Here is a 15,295-nt window from a genome sequence, read left to right as displayed (position 1 = left end):
GACGTGGTGGGGTGCCATTCAGACACCCTCTCGGGACCACCCCCCACCCCCAATCTCCCCCACCAGGAAGGCTGATGAAGTATAGCTGCCTCCCTCTTTGAGAACAGCCTCTGCCAAACAGAGCTGCCTCTTCACCCAGGGTCAAGCCCCTCCCTGCCCCACAGCCCACTTCCACCGACCAGCTGACGTGGGGTACAAAGGCCAGGCAACCCTAAAGGGTCAGACTTCCCCATCGGATGAGCTGAAGCCTACTTGCAACTGTGCTGCAGCTCAGCTTCTCCTCTGCCCGATCCCTCCCCCCTCCCTCACAGGCGCGGGTCCCAAGAGCATCCCTGTAAATTCCTGCAGGCTGCCTCAGCTCTGCTCCAGGGAGCTGGACCAGGACAGCTCCCGCAGGCCACATTCCTAGCAGCAGCCCTGCCACCCTCCCCGCCCATTCTCATATCTTCTCCCTCCCTCCCTGGGAGGCATGTTTGAGAAGATGGGGTCTCAGCTGGACTCCGGGCCAAGCTTCCTATGGCTGGGGCGGGAGGGGTCCCCTGGCAGAGTTCTGGGTGAGGACCCCTGAGACCCAGACGTCTGTTCCAGTTCTGTCCTTGCTATCTTTGGACTCCAGGCAGGTCACCTCATTTCTATCTGCCTCAGCTTCTTCACCTGCACAATGAAGAGCTCGCTCAGACAGAGCAGACACTGCAGACGGATCTCCCACTGGGCAGGTCTGACTCACGGGCACGTTTGTTTGATTTGTACGGAGTTTGAGGAAAAGAGGAATACTTGCTGGTTTTAAAGTAAATCTAGATTTTCGGCTTCTCTCCCACAGTAGGGAGATTTCTCACATTGAGTCATTCTTCCTCTTGGCAACACGGGGTGATGTGGTGGAGGTTCCCTTCAGACCACAACCGGGCTATCTTTCATTGTCTTTCTGGCCTTTGAAAGTGGTTAGTCTTTTTTAAAAAAATTGTTTCCAGTTTTATTGAGAAGTAATTGACGTACAGCACTGTGTAAATTTAAGATGTAGAACATGACTTGACTTACATATACTGTAAAATGATCACAATGCGTTTAGTTAACATCCATCATCTCATATAGATACAAAAAAAATGAAAAAAATGTTTCTTTTTTCTTGTGACGAGAACTTTTAGGATCTACTCACTTAACAACTTTTATATATACCATGCAGCCATGCTAACTACAGCCATCGTGGTACTTGACATCCTCAGTATTTATCTTTTAACTGGAAGTTGGTAAAGTTTGACCTTCATCCATTTCCCCCACCCTCCTCAAACCTCACCCCCCATAACCAGATAACCACAAATCTGATCTCTTTTACTATGAGTTTGGCTTTATATCTTATTTCCAGATTCCAGATATAAGTGAGACCATATAGTATTTGTCTTTCTCTCTCTGCCTTATTTCACTTAGCATAATGCCCTCAAGGTCCATCCATGTTGCAAATGGCAGGATTTCCTTCTTTTTTATGGCTGAATAATATTCCATTACATATGTGATATATATATCTCACATCTTCATCCATTCATCCATCAATGGACGCTTAGGTTGTTTCCATGTCTTGGCCACTGTAAATAATGCTGCTCTGAACATGTTGTGTTTGCCAAAGCCAGGTGTTTTCAACAAGATGGAGTCTTTAGAAAGAGGGGTCAGAGAAAGCCTGCCCTTCCCCAGGCAGCATCCTCAACAAGGTATTGCAACAGCTCTTCTCTCGCTCTAGCAGCCCAGATGCCTCTAACTAGCTTGGCTTCCAGACTCAGCTGTGAAGCAGGCCAATAGTTTCCAAACCTGGTCACCGTTGGATCATGGGGAGAGTGTGCCAAGGAAGCAGATCCCAGGCACCACCCTGCCCTGAGATCTGGATTTAGTAGGTGGGGGGTGAGGGCTGGTAATCTGCACCATTAGCAAGCACCTGGGGTTTCTAATACATGAGGCCCTCACACCACATTTCAGGAAACGCTGGGCTTCATTATTCTCCAGCAGCCTTGGTAGTAAAGAGCCATCGTGTCAGAGGAGATGTGTGGAGGAATCCAAAGAGCTTGAAAACCCTGACTCATTTTTCCCTGGAAACAAGGACTCTGCTGGAGCAAAAGGAGCCAGCCTGTGTCCAGTAAGCCTCACCTGACACCAAGGGACCCACTCTTCAATCCAAATGTATCAATCTCATTAATGCTTGGCCAGTACTACCTGGTTGCTATGAACTGAATGTCTGTGTCTCCCCCAAATCCATATGTTGAAGCCTAAGGTGGTGCCTTGGGAGGTGATTAGGTCATGAGGGTGGAGTACTCATGAATGGGATGAGTGCCCGTATAAAAGAGACCCCAGACAGCTGCTGAGTCCCTCCTGCCGCATCTGAGGACACAGTGGGAAGACAGCCAGCTGTGAGTCAGGAAGCAGGTCCTCTTCAACAGACACCAAATCTGCCAGCACCTTGACCTTGGACTTCCCAGCCTCCAGAACTGTGAGAGAGAGATTTCTGATATTCTTAAGTCACACCATCTATAGTATTCTGTTACGGCAGCCTGAACGGACTAAGATACTGGCTGATTGCTGGAAATGGAAAGAAAAGAAGATGATTTTTGTGCCTCAAGTAACTGAGTTGCGTTGCTACAATACTTGAAGTCCAGAGCGGGAGCAGAAGCCTGAAACAAACCTGCCTTTCAGCAACGAGGTACTCACGGGTGTGTCATGCGTCTGAAGTTGTCGAAGGGACCCTGGATACGCTGCCTCAGCTCCTGCGCCCAGCGGAGCCTCCCAGCCACAGCAGGCATGTTCTTATGCACAGAGGAGAAGCCTGGGGACAGGGCACAGCAGACTGAAGCGAGGCTCCAGGCCTGAGCCCCACTCTACTCATGAACACTCCCCCACCTCCCACCACTTACTGCACTTTTTGCCTCATCCACCTCCACTTGCTAAAGTCACCCTGGGCTTACACTGAGATGGAAATTCCTGGGACATCACCGAGTTCTGCTAAGGGGGAAGGAAGAGTGCCCTTGGGAAGAACACTAAACAGCAACAGAGGACAGCCATTCCCAGCCCAGCTCTGCCACTCACTGGCTTTCTGACTGCACACCTGTGACTTTCAACCCAGCTGCACATCAGTGTCACCTGGGGCTCTTCTAGAAACACTGAGGCCTGGGCCCCATCCAAGCCATTCTGATTTGATTGGTCTGTGTGGGGCCTTGTCATCAGTATTTTTAGAAATCACTCAGGATAATTCTAATTGTACAGTCAGGGTTAAGACACACTGCCTTGGAACATATGTATATATATAACTGATTCACTTTGTTATAAAGCAGAAACTAACACACAATTGTAAAGCAATTATACTCCAATAAAGATGTTTAAAAAAAAAAAGACACACTGCCTTAAACAGACAACTTAATCTCTCAGGCACTTAGGTTTTTCATATATAAAATGGGGATAATATCTTCCTCACTTAACTTCCAGGGTTTCTGTGAGAATTCAGTAAGATTATGTATGAGACAGGCCATGTGGATTACGAAGCCCTTGACCAGAGTTAGCACAGCCTGGATATTCTTACTTCAGTCCATTCAGTGGGTTTGTTTGCTTATAATCAGTTGTCAAAATTAACAATTGTAAGATTTCATTAAAAAAAAACTCAGTTTCCAGCTTCTCTGATAAAACTGGGAAATCTGGCAACCATCAGCCCCCGTTCTAACTAACTGTAGGAGCTGAATATTGGTCTTGTCCTTTAGTTGACCATGGACCCCACCACTCCCTGATGCCTTACACTCAGCCCAGGTCCAACACTGTCATTTTCTACTTGGCTTCCGTGGTAGGCAAAATTCTAAGATGACACCCAATGACCCTCACCCTTGCATGAGTCTCCCCTCTTTAAGTATAGGTGGAAACCGAATGTGATGAGATATCACTCCTGTGATGACGTTACATTATATGGCAAATGGGCGATGACCCTGGGTGGGCCTGACTTAATCAGGTGAGGCCTTGAAGAGAAGAGTTTTCTCTGGTTATTGGCAGAAGGGGAAGTCAGGGATCTGAAGCATGAGAAGGATTCAACATGCCATTACTGGCTCGAAGATGGGGCGGCTATGTGGTTAGGGACCGGAGGGCTTCTAATCTCTGAGAGCAGGCCCTGGCTGACAGCCAACAAAGACACAGAGACCTCAGTCCTGCAGTCACAAGGAACTGGATTCTACCGACAAAAATGAGCTGGGAAGTAGACTTTTCCCCCAGAGACCCCAGATGAGAACTTGGCCCAGTTGACTGATTTCAGCCTTGAGATTCTGAGTGAAGAACGCAGGCACACCAAACTGGGCTGCAGACCTACACAACTGTGAGCTCAAAGATGGATGTTGTTTTAATCCACTAAGGTTGTGATAAATTGTTATGCACAACAGAAATTCAATATGCATCGGAAGGTGTTTGTTTGAGTTTTCAAACTCTGCATCCCACTGTGAGAAGTCAGGAGGATGGTCCCTCATAAAGCTGAGGCCAACAGATTTTTCTGGGATGACTTCCTAAGTGGAAGCCATTCTTAATGACCTCACTGTAAAACCTGTTTATAGAAATAGTGGTCCTGTTATGCCATTACTTAAAAACTTTGGAAAATTTCCTGTTGCCTTTATGATGAATTCCAGATTCCCTAACAGGGCACTCAGAGCACTTCATGACCTGGCTCCAAACTCCATGGCTGACCTGATCTCCCTCTATATACCTTGTTTGGCTCAGGCAGGTCCGACTGGTCACCTTCCACACCCTTTCCTGCCTTTACATCCAAGACCATTGCCTCTTCTCCCTGGCTGTCCATCTCCCCATCTTTCAGGGTCAAGCTCAAGGCCACCATCTCCATAAACTCTTCCTCCCACCTCCCAGCCCAATTCATCTTGTTTTGCTACAGTTCTTTATAACTCTGTTCATGCCAATCGCGTTCCTTGAAGAACCACCTGTTAGGATTAATTTTTCTCTGCCTTATCCTGACCTGCCTCTGCATGCGGTGCCCACAAATTTACCTTGCATATAGCAAGGCCTCAAGAAACATTTGCAAAGCTGAACTGAACTTGTGTTTGACTTTGAAATAGACAAGACAGGGCATCTAAGAATTACAGTAACCTCAGTGTGTTACTGCCCTTTGTCAGGCTCCTGCTGGTTCCTCCTTCCAAAAGCATGGTTGATAAGGCATTGGAAGGGATAAGAACCTTTTCTCAGGCATGTACAAATCTACTATGGAATTGAGGTATGTTAAAGATTAATCAGTGTGGCGACATTGATTGAGGGTCAACTCACACATTACGCTGAGGTCTAAACTGACCCCAGGCAGTGGTCAGGACTTCACTGCTCTGGGTCAGTCTGCCAATCCTGCCCTAGACACAGGGAAATGCACAGTTCAGTGAACTCTTCAATCACCCAAGTTTAGAATTTCAAGCAAGAAGGTTGTGCTCTCGGAGAATGCCCTGGATTCGCAGCAGACGTGTAACAAATACAGAAGAGTGGCACCCTTTCTGGTAACAGACGTCCCTCATTCTAATGTGACAACAAGCTTACCGTGCTCCACCTCCTCCTGGACATGGTGACTGTAGATCATCCTCACGGCATCCAGGTCCTCACTGAACATGCGGATGAGCACCAGGTATTTATCAGATGTGTCCTGTGCTACCAGTGGTCTCTCCAGGAGGTTTCCTGCTATGTCTAACAGCTACAGAGGCAGAAAAGAAGGGAAAAAGTCACAGATTCAACTTTTCCAAGGTTACATTAATCTTGTATCCTGGTTTTTCCTTAATATGTCTGTCCACAAATGTAAGAGGGTCAAAAACCGTTACTGTGCAACTGGATGGGTAATTATGAATCAGCAGAATATTCATAGTCTGTCCCTCTGGTCTTTGTTTCTGAAGGAGGGATTCCTGTGTGCTGAATGACATACCAGACCCTGCCGTGTTGTAAGAACCTGGGTAGAGGGTAAAACAACGAGAAAATGAAAGATGTCAGAAAGGGTAAGCTGATGTACATCATAAAGACCTAATGCAGATATGGAGGGTGATGACGGAGAAGAAAAATGAAGCTAATAGGCTGGGTGTTGGGGAGAATCGGGAGGGCTAAAATTTGAGAGTGGGGACCAAGAAAAGAGTTTCAGGGAGCAGTTGCCCCCAGAAGGCAGTGATTGCAAGGATACTTTGCAGATGTTTCTTGTGCATCACAACTGCCCTAACCCCTTGGTGGGAGCAGCGGGATCAGAATGTGAAATGCTTTTAATCACCTCCTGGTTGCTGGACTGTTTCTCTGATCCTCATGCTACCCTGAGACAAGGTCGTGGAAGACTCCAGTTATATTTAGGATATAACAATACATGACTCCTAGGACCACCCAGTCTTCCAACCCAAAATCACCAAGATCTCTGCAGACAGCAGGAAGTAGCTGTCCCTCCTTGGAGGCACAAGAGAGCAGGTCTCCACCGAGTTCTGGCTCACACATCCTGCTGAGAGGTACAGAGGTGTGGGCTGAGGGACCTCTGCAGCCAGCCCACACCCTCGGACTCAGGTTCTCTGACCTGGACATACCCCTTCTGGCCATGTCCATGAGGCATACCTAGTGGTTGAATGGTCTTACAGCAGTAACAGGGGTATCTGGACTCAGGGGTCCCTACTTCCCCAGCCTGAAAAGGCACTTCTTTGCACGAAATTATATACATTGGAAGCTTTTGTTTTGGCTGAAGGAGGAGGGAAGGGCTTTGATTTCTTGTTGGTGGGATGACCAAAAAGAGAAAACCAAGGAGGCAGAAGGGACCGAATGGTTATGGTTTTCCTACAAGGTTGCACAGACTGGGTGGGTAGCCTTGTTGAGAAGAGGTGTTGGAGCCCAAAGAAGAAGAGTCTGCTCCGTGAGAGCCCTTTGAGACTCCGGGTATGAGCAGTGTTGCTTCAGGACTTGGTAGCAAAGGGTGTGCAAAGTTGGAAAGGTCTCTCGCTGCTTCTGCTCAGAACCCTTCTCCACCACAAAATGCAAAGACTGGGGTGTTTGGAACCCAGACAGATATGCCCTTGGCATAAATGTAGATGCTGTCATGGTGGGGATCATCAGAAGAGCAACAGTAAGACCCCCGAAAGCACCTTCCTGGGCAGATGACATTTTTAAGGGAGACTGTAGACAAGTAGCAAAGACACCATGATGTCAAAGACAGAGCAACTTCAGAGTATATGTGAGACACTTGAAGACGCCTTGAAATCCATGGTGCACAGGGATTTATGGGAGGGATAGAGCTGGACATCCTCAAGGCAGAAATGCGGTTCCAGCTTCACCAGTTATGAGTGGTAACATCCCAATTAGCCATGACAGTTAATGGCAAAAGGGATTATTTTATAGACACATATAAGCCCTTCTCTTGGAATTAAATACTTGGAGAGAAATTCTAAAACTCTTCCTGAGTTACAGAGTAGTAGGTATTTATTAAAGAATACATATGTATATTCTTGAATGAGTTAAATATATATATGCCCAGTGTTCTAGAACAGCATGGTTTCACACATCCTGGGTTTAAGCCTCTTCTGCAATTGTCCCACCAATCACCCAGTCTACATTTGGACATGTTCAGTTCCTGGAAACTTACCTACATCTCAAGGAAGTTTATTCCATCTTTAAATAGCATTAACAGAAACCTCTTTCCTCTACTTGGCTAAACTCTGCCTCCTTGTAACCTGATGAGTCCTGTTTCTAAACCTTCAGGCTCTACAGAATAAGTGTTGTCTCAGTTTATGGAAGGTCTGTTCTGTTCCACTAAGTCTTCAGGTCTCACAACCCAGATCTCTCATTTCTGTAGACGTTTACCTACTCATCGTCCTAAACCTCCTCCTCCTGCGCATTTGCGTACCGTCTGATCTAGGCAGCACAGGGCTAGGGCCGGCGTATTCTTACTCCAGTTACTTGTGCTTGAATGGTTTGCTCCAGCCTGAACCAACCTGACGGCAGCGGTTAAACAGCCGCGGTGTTGCAGAGCCATGGATTTAGGATGGTGACCACAGCAGGCTTCTTCACTTTCAATGGGTACTCTACTGATAAGGCCCAAAGAAAGCACTCCAGAAGAAACTCACTTACAAAGCATTTTTACATCATCCTGTTTGCAGAAAAGCATTAGCTGTCAACTTGAGAAGCCCAGTTCTGCACACTCCCTTGCCCTGTGACACCCACAATACTGCTCTAACAGGAACAATTCCTCTCTGCAGGAACAAAACAGTTGGAAGAGGGCGGGGAGAATAAAGCATGGGGGTGGCTCCCCTACTTTACAAACCTTGAAGGCGTGCTCCAAACCAGGGGCATCATCAAAGGCCTGAATAAAGACAGTCCCCAGTCTCCGGTCAAGGTCTTCTACTCTCTGATTAAACTCAGAGACAACATTTTCAAATTCCTGAAGAGACATCACATAGATGTAAGGAAACATGATATTCTGAAGGCCCATCCTGCTGTGCTCTTTACTATGAACATGTGTACTCAAATCGGTTATGCCACGGACTTATTTTAACTTTCCACAGTTCACCATGGCGTGCCTTAGTGTTTATCCATGTAGATAGCTACCCTATTACTGCAGCATTTTTTGCCTAGACACTCTAGGCAAAATGGTGCAGAGAGCTGGATGTGAGGTTGCTACGCTGTCCCTCCTGTCTGGGCCCCACCTTCCAGACCCTGAAGCCCCTTCTCTCACCTGCCACCTCAGGCCACTCCAAAAGCCGCCTCAGCAATGGGGCTATTCCATCATTACCCCCTACTTCCCTTCCCCCCACCAAGTGAAAATCCTATTTTTTTCAGTGTAAGCAAACTGATCTGGCCATTAGGAGGAAAGTAAGCTAATTAAACTAGTATACACTATTTCTTCTAACTACACTTTAATTGCTTAAGACAGCGGCTAGCTATTGTTCCTAAGGTTGCCAAATTCAGCAAATAAAAATACAAGACACCCAGTTAAATATAATTTCAGATCAATAGTGAATTTTTTTATAAGCATGTCCCAATTATTGTATTTTATCTGGCAACCCAAAGTGTGCCCTTTCTTCAAATGTAGCAATTTTCAGAGAAACTTTGTTAACTCAAATCTCTAATTTGTGGAATGGTTATTTCTTATTATTGCCTTACAGTAGCTATGCATATTTTTATGAAAAGACAAAGAAAAGTAGGAAAATGTAGTAGTATTTTTCTACTTCCCAAACCCAACCATATTAGCATTGTAATATGTTTCCCTGTGCATAGGATTTTGTTTTGCTTTGTTTTATCACACGGTAGCAAACATATGGTATATATCTTGCTTTGTACTCCAACTCTTTCTTTTTTACTTTAGACTAATGGAATTTTTAGAAAGTGACATTTCCTGGGTTTGGCCAGTTAAGATCCCCCTAGACATTGGAAGATGCTCAGAGCAGATTCTTGCTGAATTTCTCTCTCCTTTTCCCTCAAATACTCTCAAAATTCCTTCTCCAGCAGTTCAGCCATTCCCTTCTCAGGGAACTCCATTCCCTACTTCTGTACTGACTCTTTTGCTTCTTTCTGTTTCCTGCAGGCTTGGACTCACAGGTCTCAGCTCTCCTGAGCTATAGGTTAGATATGGGCCCCTGTGTCCCGATCCTGGAAGATGCAGCTCTAGCCCTTTCCTCATCCTAAGTATTTCCTTGGGAACCAGGGTCTGAATGGAAAACTAGGCTACTGCGTCACTCACCCCTCCCCAGACCACTAATGAAATTCTGCCCAAGTGTGCCTGGCCTTCACCTAGCAGTCACTGCTCAAAGCTTAAAGCTTTGGGAGCTGCAGGGCAGCCACAGCCTCCACCATCATCCCATCCCCACCTCAGCATCTCTGAAACCCTGCATATCATCTGCTTGGAGAAGTCAGCAGTTGGAAGAGGCCCGCCCCTGATCTTTCTCCTGACACAAAGAATAATTAAGAGTGGTCTCTGCTGATAAAACCATGGGGACCACAGAGCCAAAGAAAATGCACAGGGAAAATGCAAGTAAATACCCAGACCCTACAGGCTACAGGCATCTGAGAAAGAGACAAACTTGCAAGTTAGCTCTTCCAAGCTCTACCATGCTTTGAGGGTCCAAGCAGTCATAGGAAGACTCTGAGAAGACCCTGTACATCTCTTGAAACTCGTTGTACATCCGCTGGGCCTGCTGGCTCAGAGCACTCCCTCTGATGCCACTAAACTCAAGCTTTCCCAATTTGTGGAAATCCAAAGTTGTCTTCAGAAGATCCTATAAAGACAATTTGCAATAGAGTTAAAATAATAATGATGATGATAACAACATCAGATGACACTCAAATTAGTATGGGAAGGGCTGGAAATTATATGGGGGTGGGTGACTGCTTAGGAAAATGTGAAGCCTGATTAGTTTTGTAACCTTATTATTAGATCGGGTTGGTATAAATAACTCTTGGTGAGACTTGATAACGAAGAGAAAATTCCGATAAATAAAATTAACATACACACACAAATCAAATTTATGCTTCAGCCTCTTTCCGTGTTCTCTAATAAATAAAATATAATAATAACATTATCTACATGGCTGGTGGCTTTATACCTATTTAAAAAATTAATTTCAAATGAACCATGTTATGTGGTTCTAGAATGACAGGTATTTTGGAGGATATCGACAGGAAAGTGGATCCTCCAAACAGTCCGGAGGACAAGCTCAGAGGTGGCACCAACATTCTCACCAATGACTTCTGCTAAGAAAAGACATCTGCAGGGCGCCCTTAACGGGCGTACATGCTGCGGTAGACCCTGTGGCCGGCTGGGTGGTGGTGGGCGAGGACAGCTCTGTGTTGGGACAGTAATAGTGAGAGTGAATCAAGTCAATGCGGGCTTAGGATGTAGGCCAGTGCCGGGCACACAGTAAATAGGCAGCGAGTGTGCATTACTGTCACTGTTGATGTGGCAGTGGCCCAGCTGTGCTCAGGATTAAGTGACAGGTGACAATACAACCTAGAGCCCTGGGGAAGACAGGACCCTGCCCGAGTCTATCGAAGACGCTTCATCTCTGATAGGATGGAAACCTTCAGGACACGTCTAATGTGACAGACTGTACTTACCTCTCATTAGAACCCATCGAAAATCACAAAACCTCCAAACCAAGACATTCTCCCTGTTATCCCTTCCAATCTGTGTGCTCACCTCTTCAGCAGGAAAGAGGGAAATTAAGGTACCTTTGTGTCATTTTGGCAAACATGTGGTGTGGACCCCTGGGAGCCGGCTCTCTATCCAGAGGAGGTTTGAAAGTAAAGAAAAGGGAACACTGACATGAGGCTGGAAACCCAGCAGGCCCTGGCACCATTTCAGGGAATTCCCACTGCCACTGGCCACCGCTATGGGCTGACCCATTAGGCTAGCAGAGGGCTGCCTGTCTCCTTCCTGTCGCTGGGACACCAAGTCCAGCAGCAGAGACAGAGACACTGGGAAGTGCTGAGAAGTGGCTGACTTCCCCCCGTGTTGCCAGGTGGGTGCCCATCCATGCAGCCTTGGGCAGCCATCTAAGAACACTTTTTGCTCAGCTGTGTTCAGGCATGGCCGTGAGCAGGTGGCTGAAGTGGGAGAGGAGAGGAGGAGGAAGAACCAGCCAAGGGAAGGAAGACATACACCCAAACCAGGAGATCTTGCCAACACTGGGGAAATGGGGCAGTCTTTATTTAAACACACGTTCAACTTTGAAAACAGCAGTCAATTTGATTTAAATGAAATAGACTTAAATAGTAATTCAAGTCATTCAAAAAGTGCTTAGTTGCTGTCAGTGTGATAGGAGAAACATATTTGTGCAGTGGAGTGTCACCTGGGTCCCCATTTTTCATAATTCTGTGGATGTCAATTTCAACTTTTAGGAAATACCCTCTAACCATTTTATTTATTTTTTAACATCTTTATTGAAGTATAATTGCTTTATAATGTTGTGTTAGTTTCTGCTGTATAACAAAGTGAACCACCTACATGTATACATATATCCCCATATCCCCTCCCTTCTAACCATTGTAAAATTAAGGCAGATGCATCTCGATGCATTTGATTACATCGGAAAACTAGATGATGATTTTGTTATACTATTTTATTTCTCAAGAATTCTTGAAGCATGGTCCTGGGTGGTCACTGCAAGGTGTTTTATCTCCAATCTAACAGGCAAATCATAGGTATTAGAAGAATTCTTACATAATCATTCTATTTTTGGAGAAACTCTGGTCACCCAAAACAATGGATATTTACTTTGCTTTACTTAACAAACACACGATGGGCAATACATTTATTTAGGGTTCAACTCCAGGTCTTAAACCTTTCCTTACCCCGCCCCCAATAAAAAGAACCTCCCACCCCACTTTTCTCCTGCACTCTCTATGCCCTTCCCCTGAGTAAGCTTTCTTTAGAACTCTTATGATACTCTGGCATTATAATACACTATTTGGGATTATATTACATTATTTTCTATCCATCTTTCTCAGTAGGTTGTAAACACCCCAGAGGTGTATTTTCAGTCCCTGGAAGGCTCCCAGATGCTGAAGAAATATTTACTGAATGAATGAAGACGTGATCTTTGACCTTTGACTTAGCGACAGCACCTCCAGGAGAAGGTGACAGGGTGGTAGAGACTCTAGGAACATTGGATTCAGAGCAATTGGAGAAAATAAGGAGAATTAGACAAGAGCAGAGAATTAGAAAGCAAGGCCAAACTGTGTCTTTAAATGTTTGAAGGGCTTTGGTCAAATGCAAGGCAGAACCTTGCACGGTCCTGCTCTGAGGGCAAAACTAAGGCAAATGAGTAAATGCGACCCAGGAGATTTGGTGTCAAGTTGTAGGTTGAACTTATACAATTTCTTATACTTGACCATTCTGACCTACAAGAAATAGCAATTTCATGTGGTTCCACTCCATAAAACAGAACCATCTCATGCCTGAAAGGCCCAACCATAGACTGGGCTGCTAAGAGAGGTAGTGAGCTCTCCATCTCTGGGTGGATTTTAGAAGTTTGACATTACGGAGGTATTGTGAAGAAGATTAGTGCATCAGGTGGGAAGTTGTCTTACCACCGTAGTAACAGATTTATAGTAATCACAGTGACTGTATCTTTGATTCTTAAAATATTTAAATGTAAGCTCTTTTCTTGTTTATTTAGAAGTCCTCACCAAAAAAAAAGGCCATTAAACCAATAAGAGGTTTAAAGTATATTTTTAAAATATCCATTTTTAACCATCATCGTTGTAGACACACGAAATTCATTACGCTATATACAGGCTGAAAATGGCAAGTTCGGTGGTAGGACAGAGGGCATCGTGGAAAGAGTGTAGGGTACGGCACAGATCCCTGGGTTCACACAGCCCTGGTCTGCCATTAACCAGCTGTGAGACTTAAAGCAAGACATTTGATTTTTCTAAGCTTCCTCTTCCTAACCTGCAAATAGGTTAGAATTACAGCGGAAGTGCCTTTGTACAACTTCAATAAACGGTAGGTGCAGTAATTAATCTTCATTACCCTGGTGTCATTAGATCAGGTTGGTGGCTGAGAGATGTATAATAGCTAACACACAGACACTCCTTTTAGAGACGGAAGCTACATAGAGCATGGGGTCCCAGGCAGCTGGCTGGACCGGCCAGCTACTATTCTAACGAAAAACTGTGCAGCCTTTACTAGGGTGGTGAGGGTGGGTTCCATCTGTGCCGTGACCCCACAAACAGCAAGCCTCTTCTCGGGAGAGGCCGACATCTTAAAAGAAATGCCTTCAGAATTCATTAAGGGCGAGCACAAAGCAGACATTCATAGATGAAAATCTCAAAGGTCATTGGGAAACAGTTTTCTTCACCTTCTGATGGAGGCCGACCTCATGCGGCTAATGTCCTACGTGACCGAGGGCTCAGGCCTGGCTAAAACGGAAGCGGCCCAATTAGGCCAAAATGAAAAGAGACAGCGAAAGGGCTGGAGACTGAGGAAAGAGCAAAGGAAAAGCGCTGTAGATTCGGTCAGTTTATTACGTATCTGCCCGCTATTACGTATCTGCCCGCTAATCACCGCGCATGAAGCCTCAGCAGGAAATCATCTTGTCTCCAAGTGAATCACAGCTTTACAGCAATTTGACAATGAAAGAAAGCTTACTTACTACATTGTTTGAGGGAAGAGGCTTCGGGGAGAAACATAGACAGGGCACCTGCAGAATCTGCAATATTATGACACAAAAATGAACTCTCTGTGTGATGTGTCCATGTGTCGTATGCGGTGTTGTGTGCACAGTGTATGTATGTCCGTGTGTGTAGTGTGTGACTGTCTGTGTACGCACAATATGTGTGGTATGTGTGAGTGTGGTGTGTGTATGTATGTGTATGTATGTATGTGTGTATGTGTGTGTATGTATGTATGTATGTGGTATGTGTTGAGTGCATATGTGCAGTGTCTGTATGGATGAGTGTGGTATGTAATGTGTATGTATGTGTAGCGTTGTGTGCATATGTGCAGTGTGTATGTGTAGTGTTGCGTGCATATGTGCAGTGTCTGTATGGATGAGTGTGGTGTATAATGTGTGTATGTACGTGTATCGCTGTGTGCGTCTCTGTGAGTATGGTGTGTATAATGTGTGTGCGTTTAATGTGTGTGTGTGAGTGCATGCGCACTGAAGCATGGAGCAGGAAGGCAGGGTGAGGGTAGGAATCAAGAGGCAGCTGAAGACTCTCTTCCCCTTTGATTTTTGACTGTTGCTTCAAATTGCAAAGATTTTATATACTTTTGGGATTTCCTTAGTAAGGCCCTTTCATGGAATGGGAATTATAATTTTACCCAAATGACTTATTCAGAAAAAAAGACTTAGAAATCATGTGGTAAAAATAGTGTGTGCAAATGCAGGATAGAGTGTGTCAGGACAGAAGAAAACCACAAAACCAGTGTGGGACCCTCAAAAGGGAGGGAGGAGGGAGGGAGGGAGGGAGGGAGGGGAAGAGACCTTTAGAATCGCTGGGAGATGGCTGAGTTTGGTGGAAAGACAATACTTGGAACCCTGTTCCCCTGGGTACCGGGTACCAATCCCAGGTAAACCTCGCTGAGCCTGTGACTTTGGGCAAGTTCATTTATGTGTCAAACTTAATGGTGCTCATTTGTTAAAATAAAGGTTCTTATATCCAGCTCTTACGAAGGTTTTAAGGCTGCAGTTCTGGCACGAGACAGGCTATTGAAAGTTGTTAGTTCTTTCTTGGTCTATCCTTCCTTTCCCTCCCAAGGGCTGGCACGCTAAGAGATGAGCTGCGTCATGGGGATGGAGAGGAGCAGGAAGAGGAGGAGGAGGAGGACCGCGGTTTGCGGCGAAGG

General features: G+C 45.6%; 1 protein-coding gene across 1 annotated transcript in view; it reads right to left on the bottom strand.

Annotated features, from left to right (window-relative positions):
- The window catches only part of DNAH9 (dynein axonemal heavy chain 9), a gene marked incomplete at both ends in the record, with an annotated part of 297,882 nt that overhangs the window by 260,036 nt on the left and 22,551 nt on the right, over positions 1 to 15,295 (bottom strand). Inside the window, 4 exons of the mRNA XM_082861738.1 lie at positions 2,689 to 2,803; positions 5,536 to 5,686; positions 8,270 to 8,386; positions 10,053 to 10,220. Of these exons, the coding sequence (XP_082717864.1) occupies positions 2,689 to 2,803; positions 5,536 to 5,686; positions 8,270 to 8,386; positions 10,053 to 10,220 (551 nt within the window). The remainder of the gene's footprint in view (positions 1 to 2,688; positions 2,804 to 5,535; positions 5,687 to 8,269; positions 8,387 to 10,052; positions 10,221 to 15,295) is intronic.

Source organism: Leucopleurus acutus (genome assembly GCF_964270905.1).
Source record: "Leucopleurus acutus genome assembly, chromosome: 19".
Lineage (NCBI taxonomy): Eukaryota > Metazoa > Chordata > Mammalia > Artiodactyla > Delphinidae > Leucopleurus > Leucopleurus acutus.
Note: the sequence above shows the minus strand (reverse complement) of the source record. Positions and strands in the feature narration are given on the sequence as shown.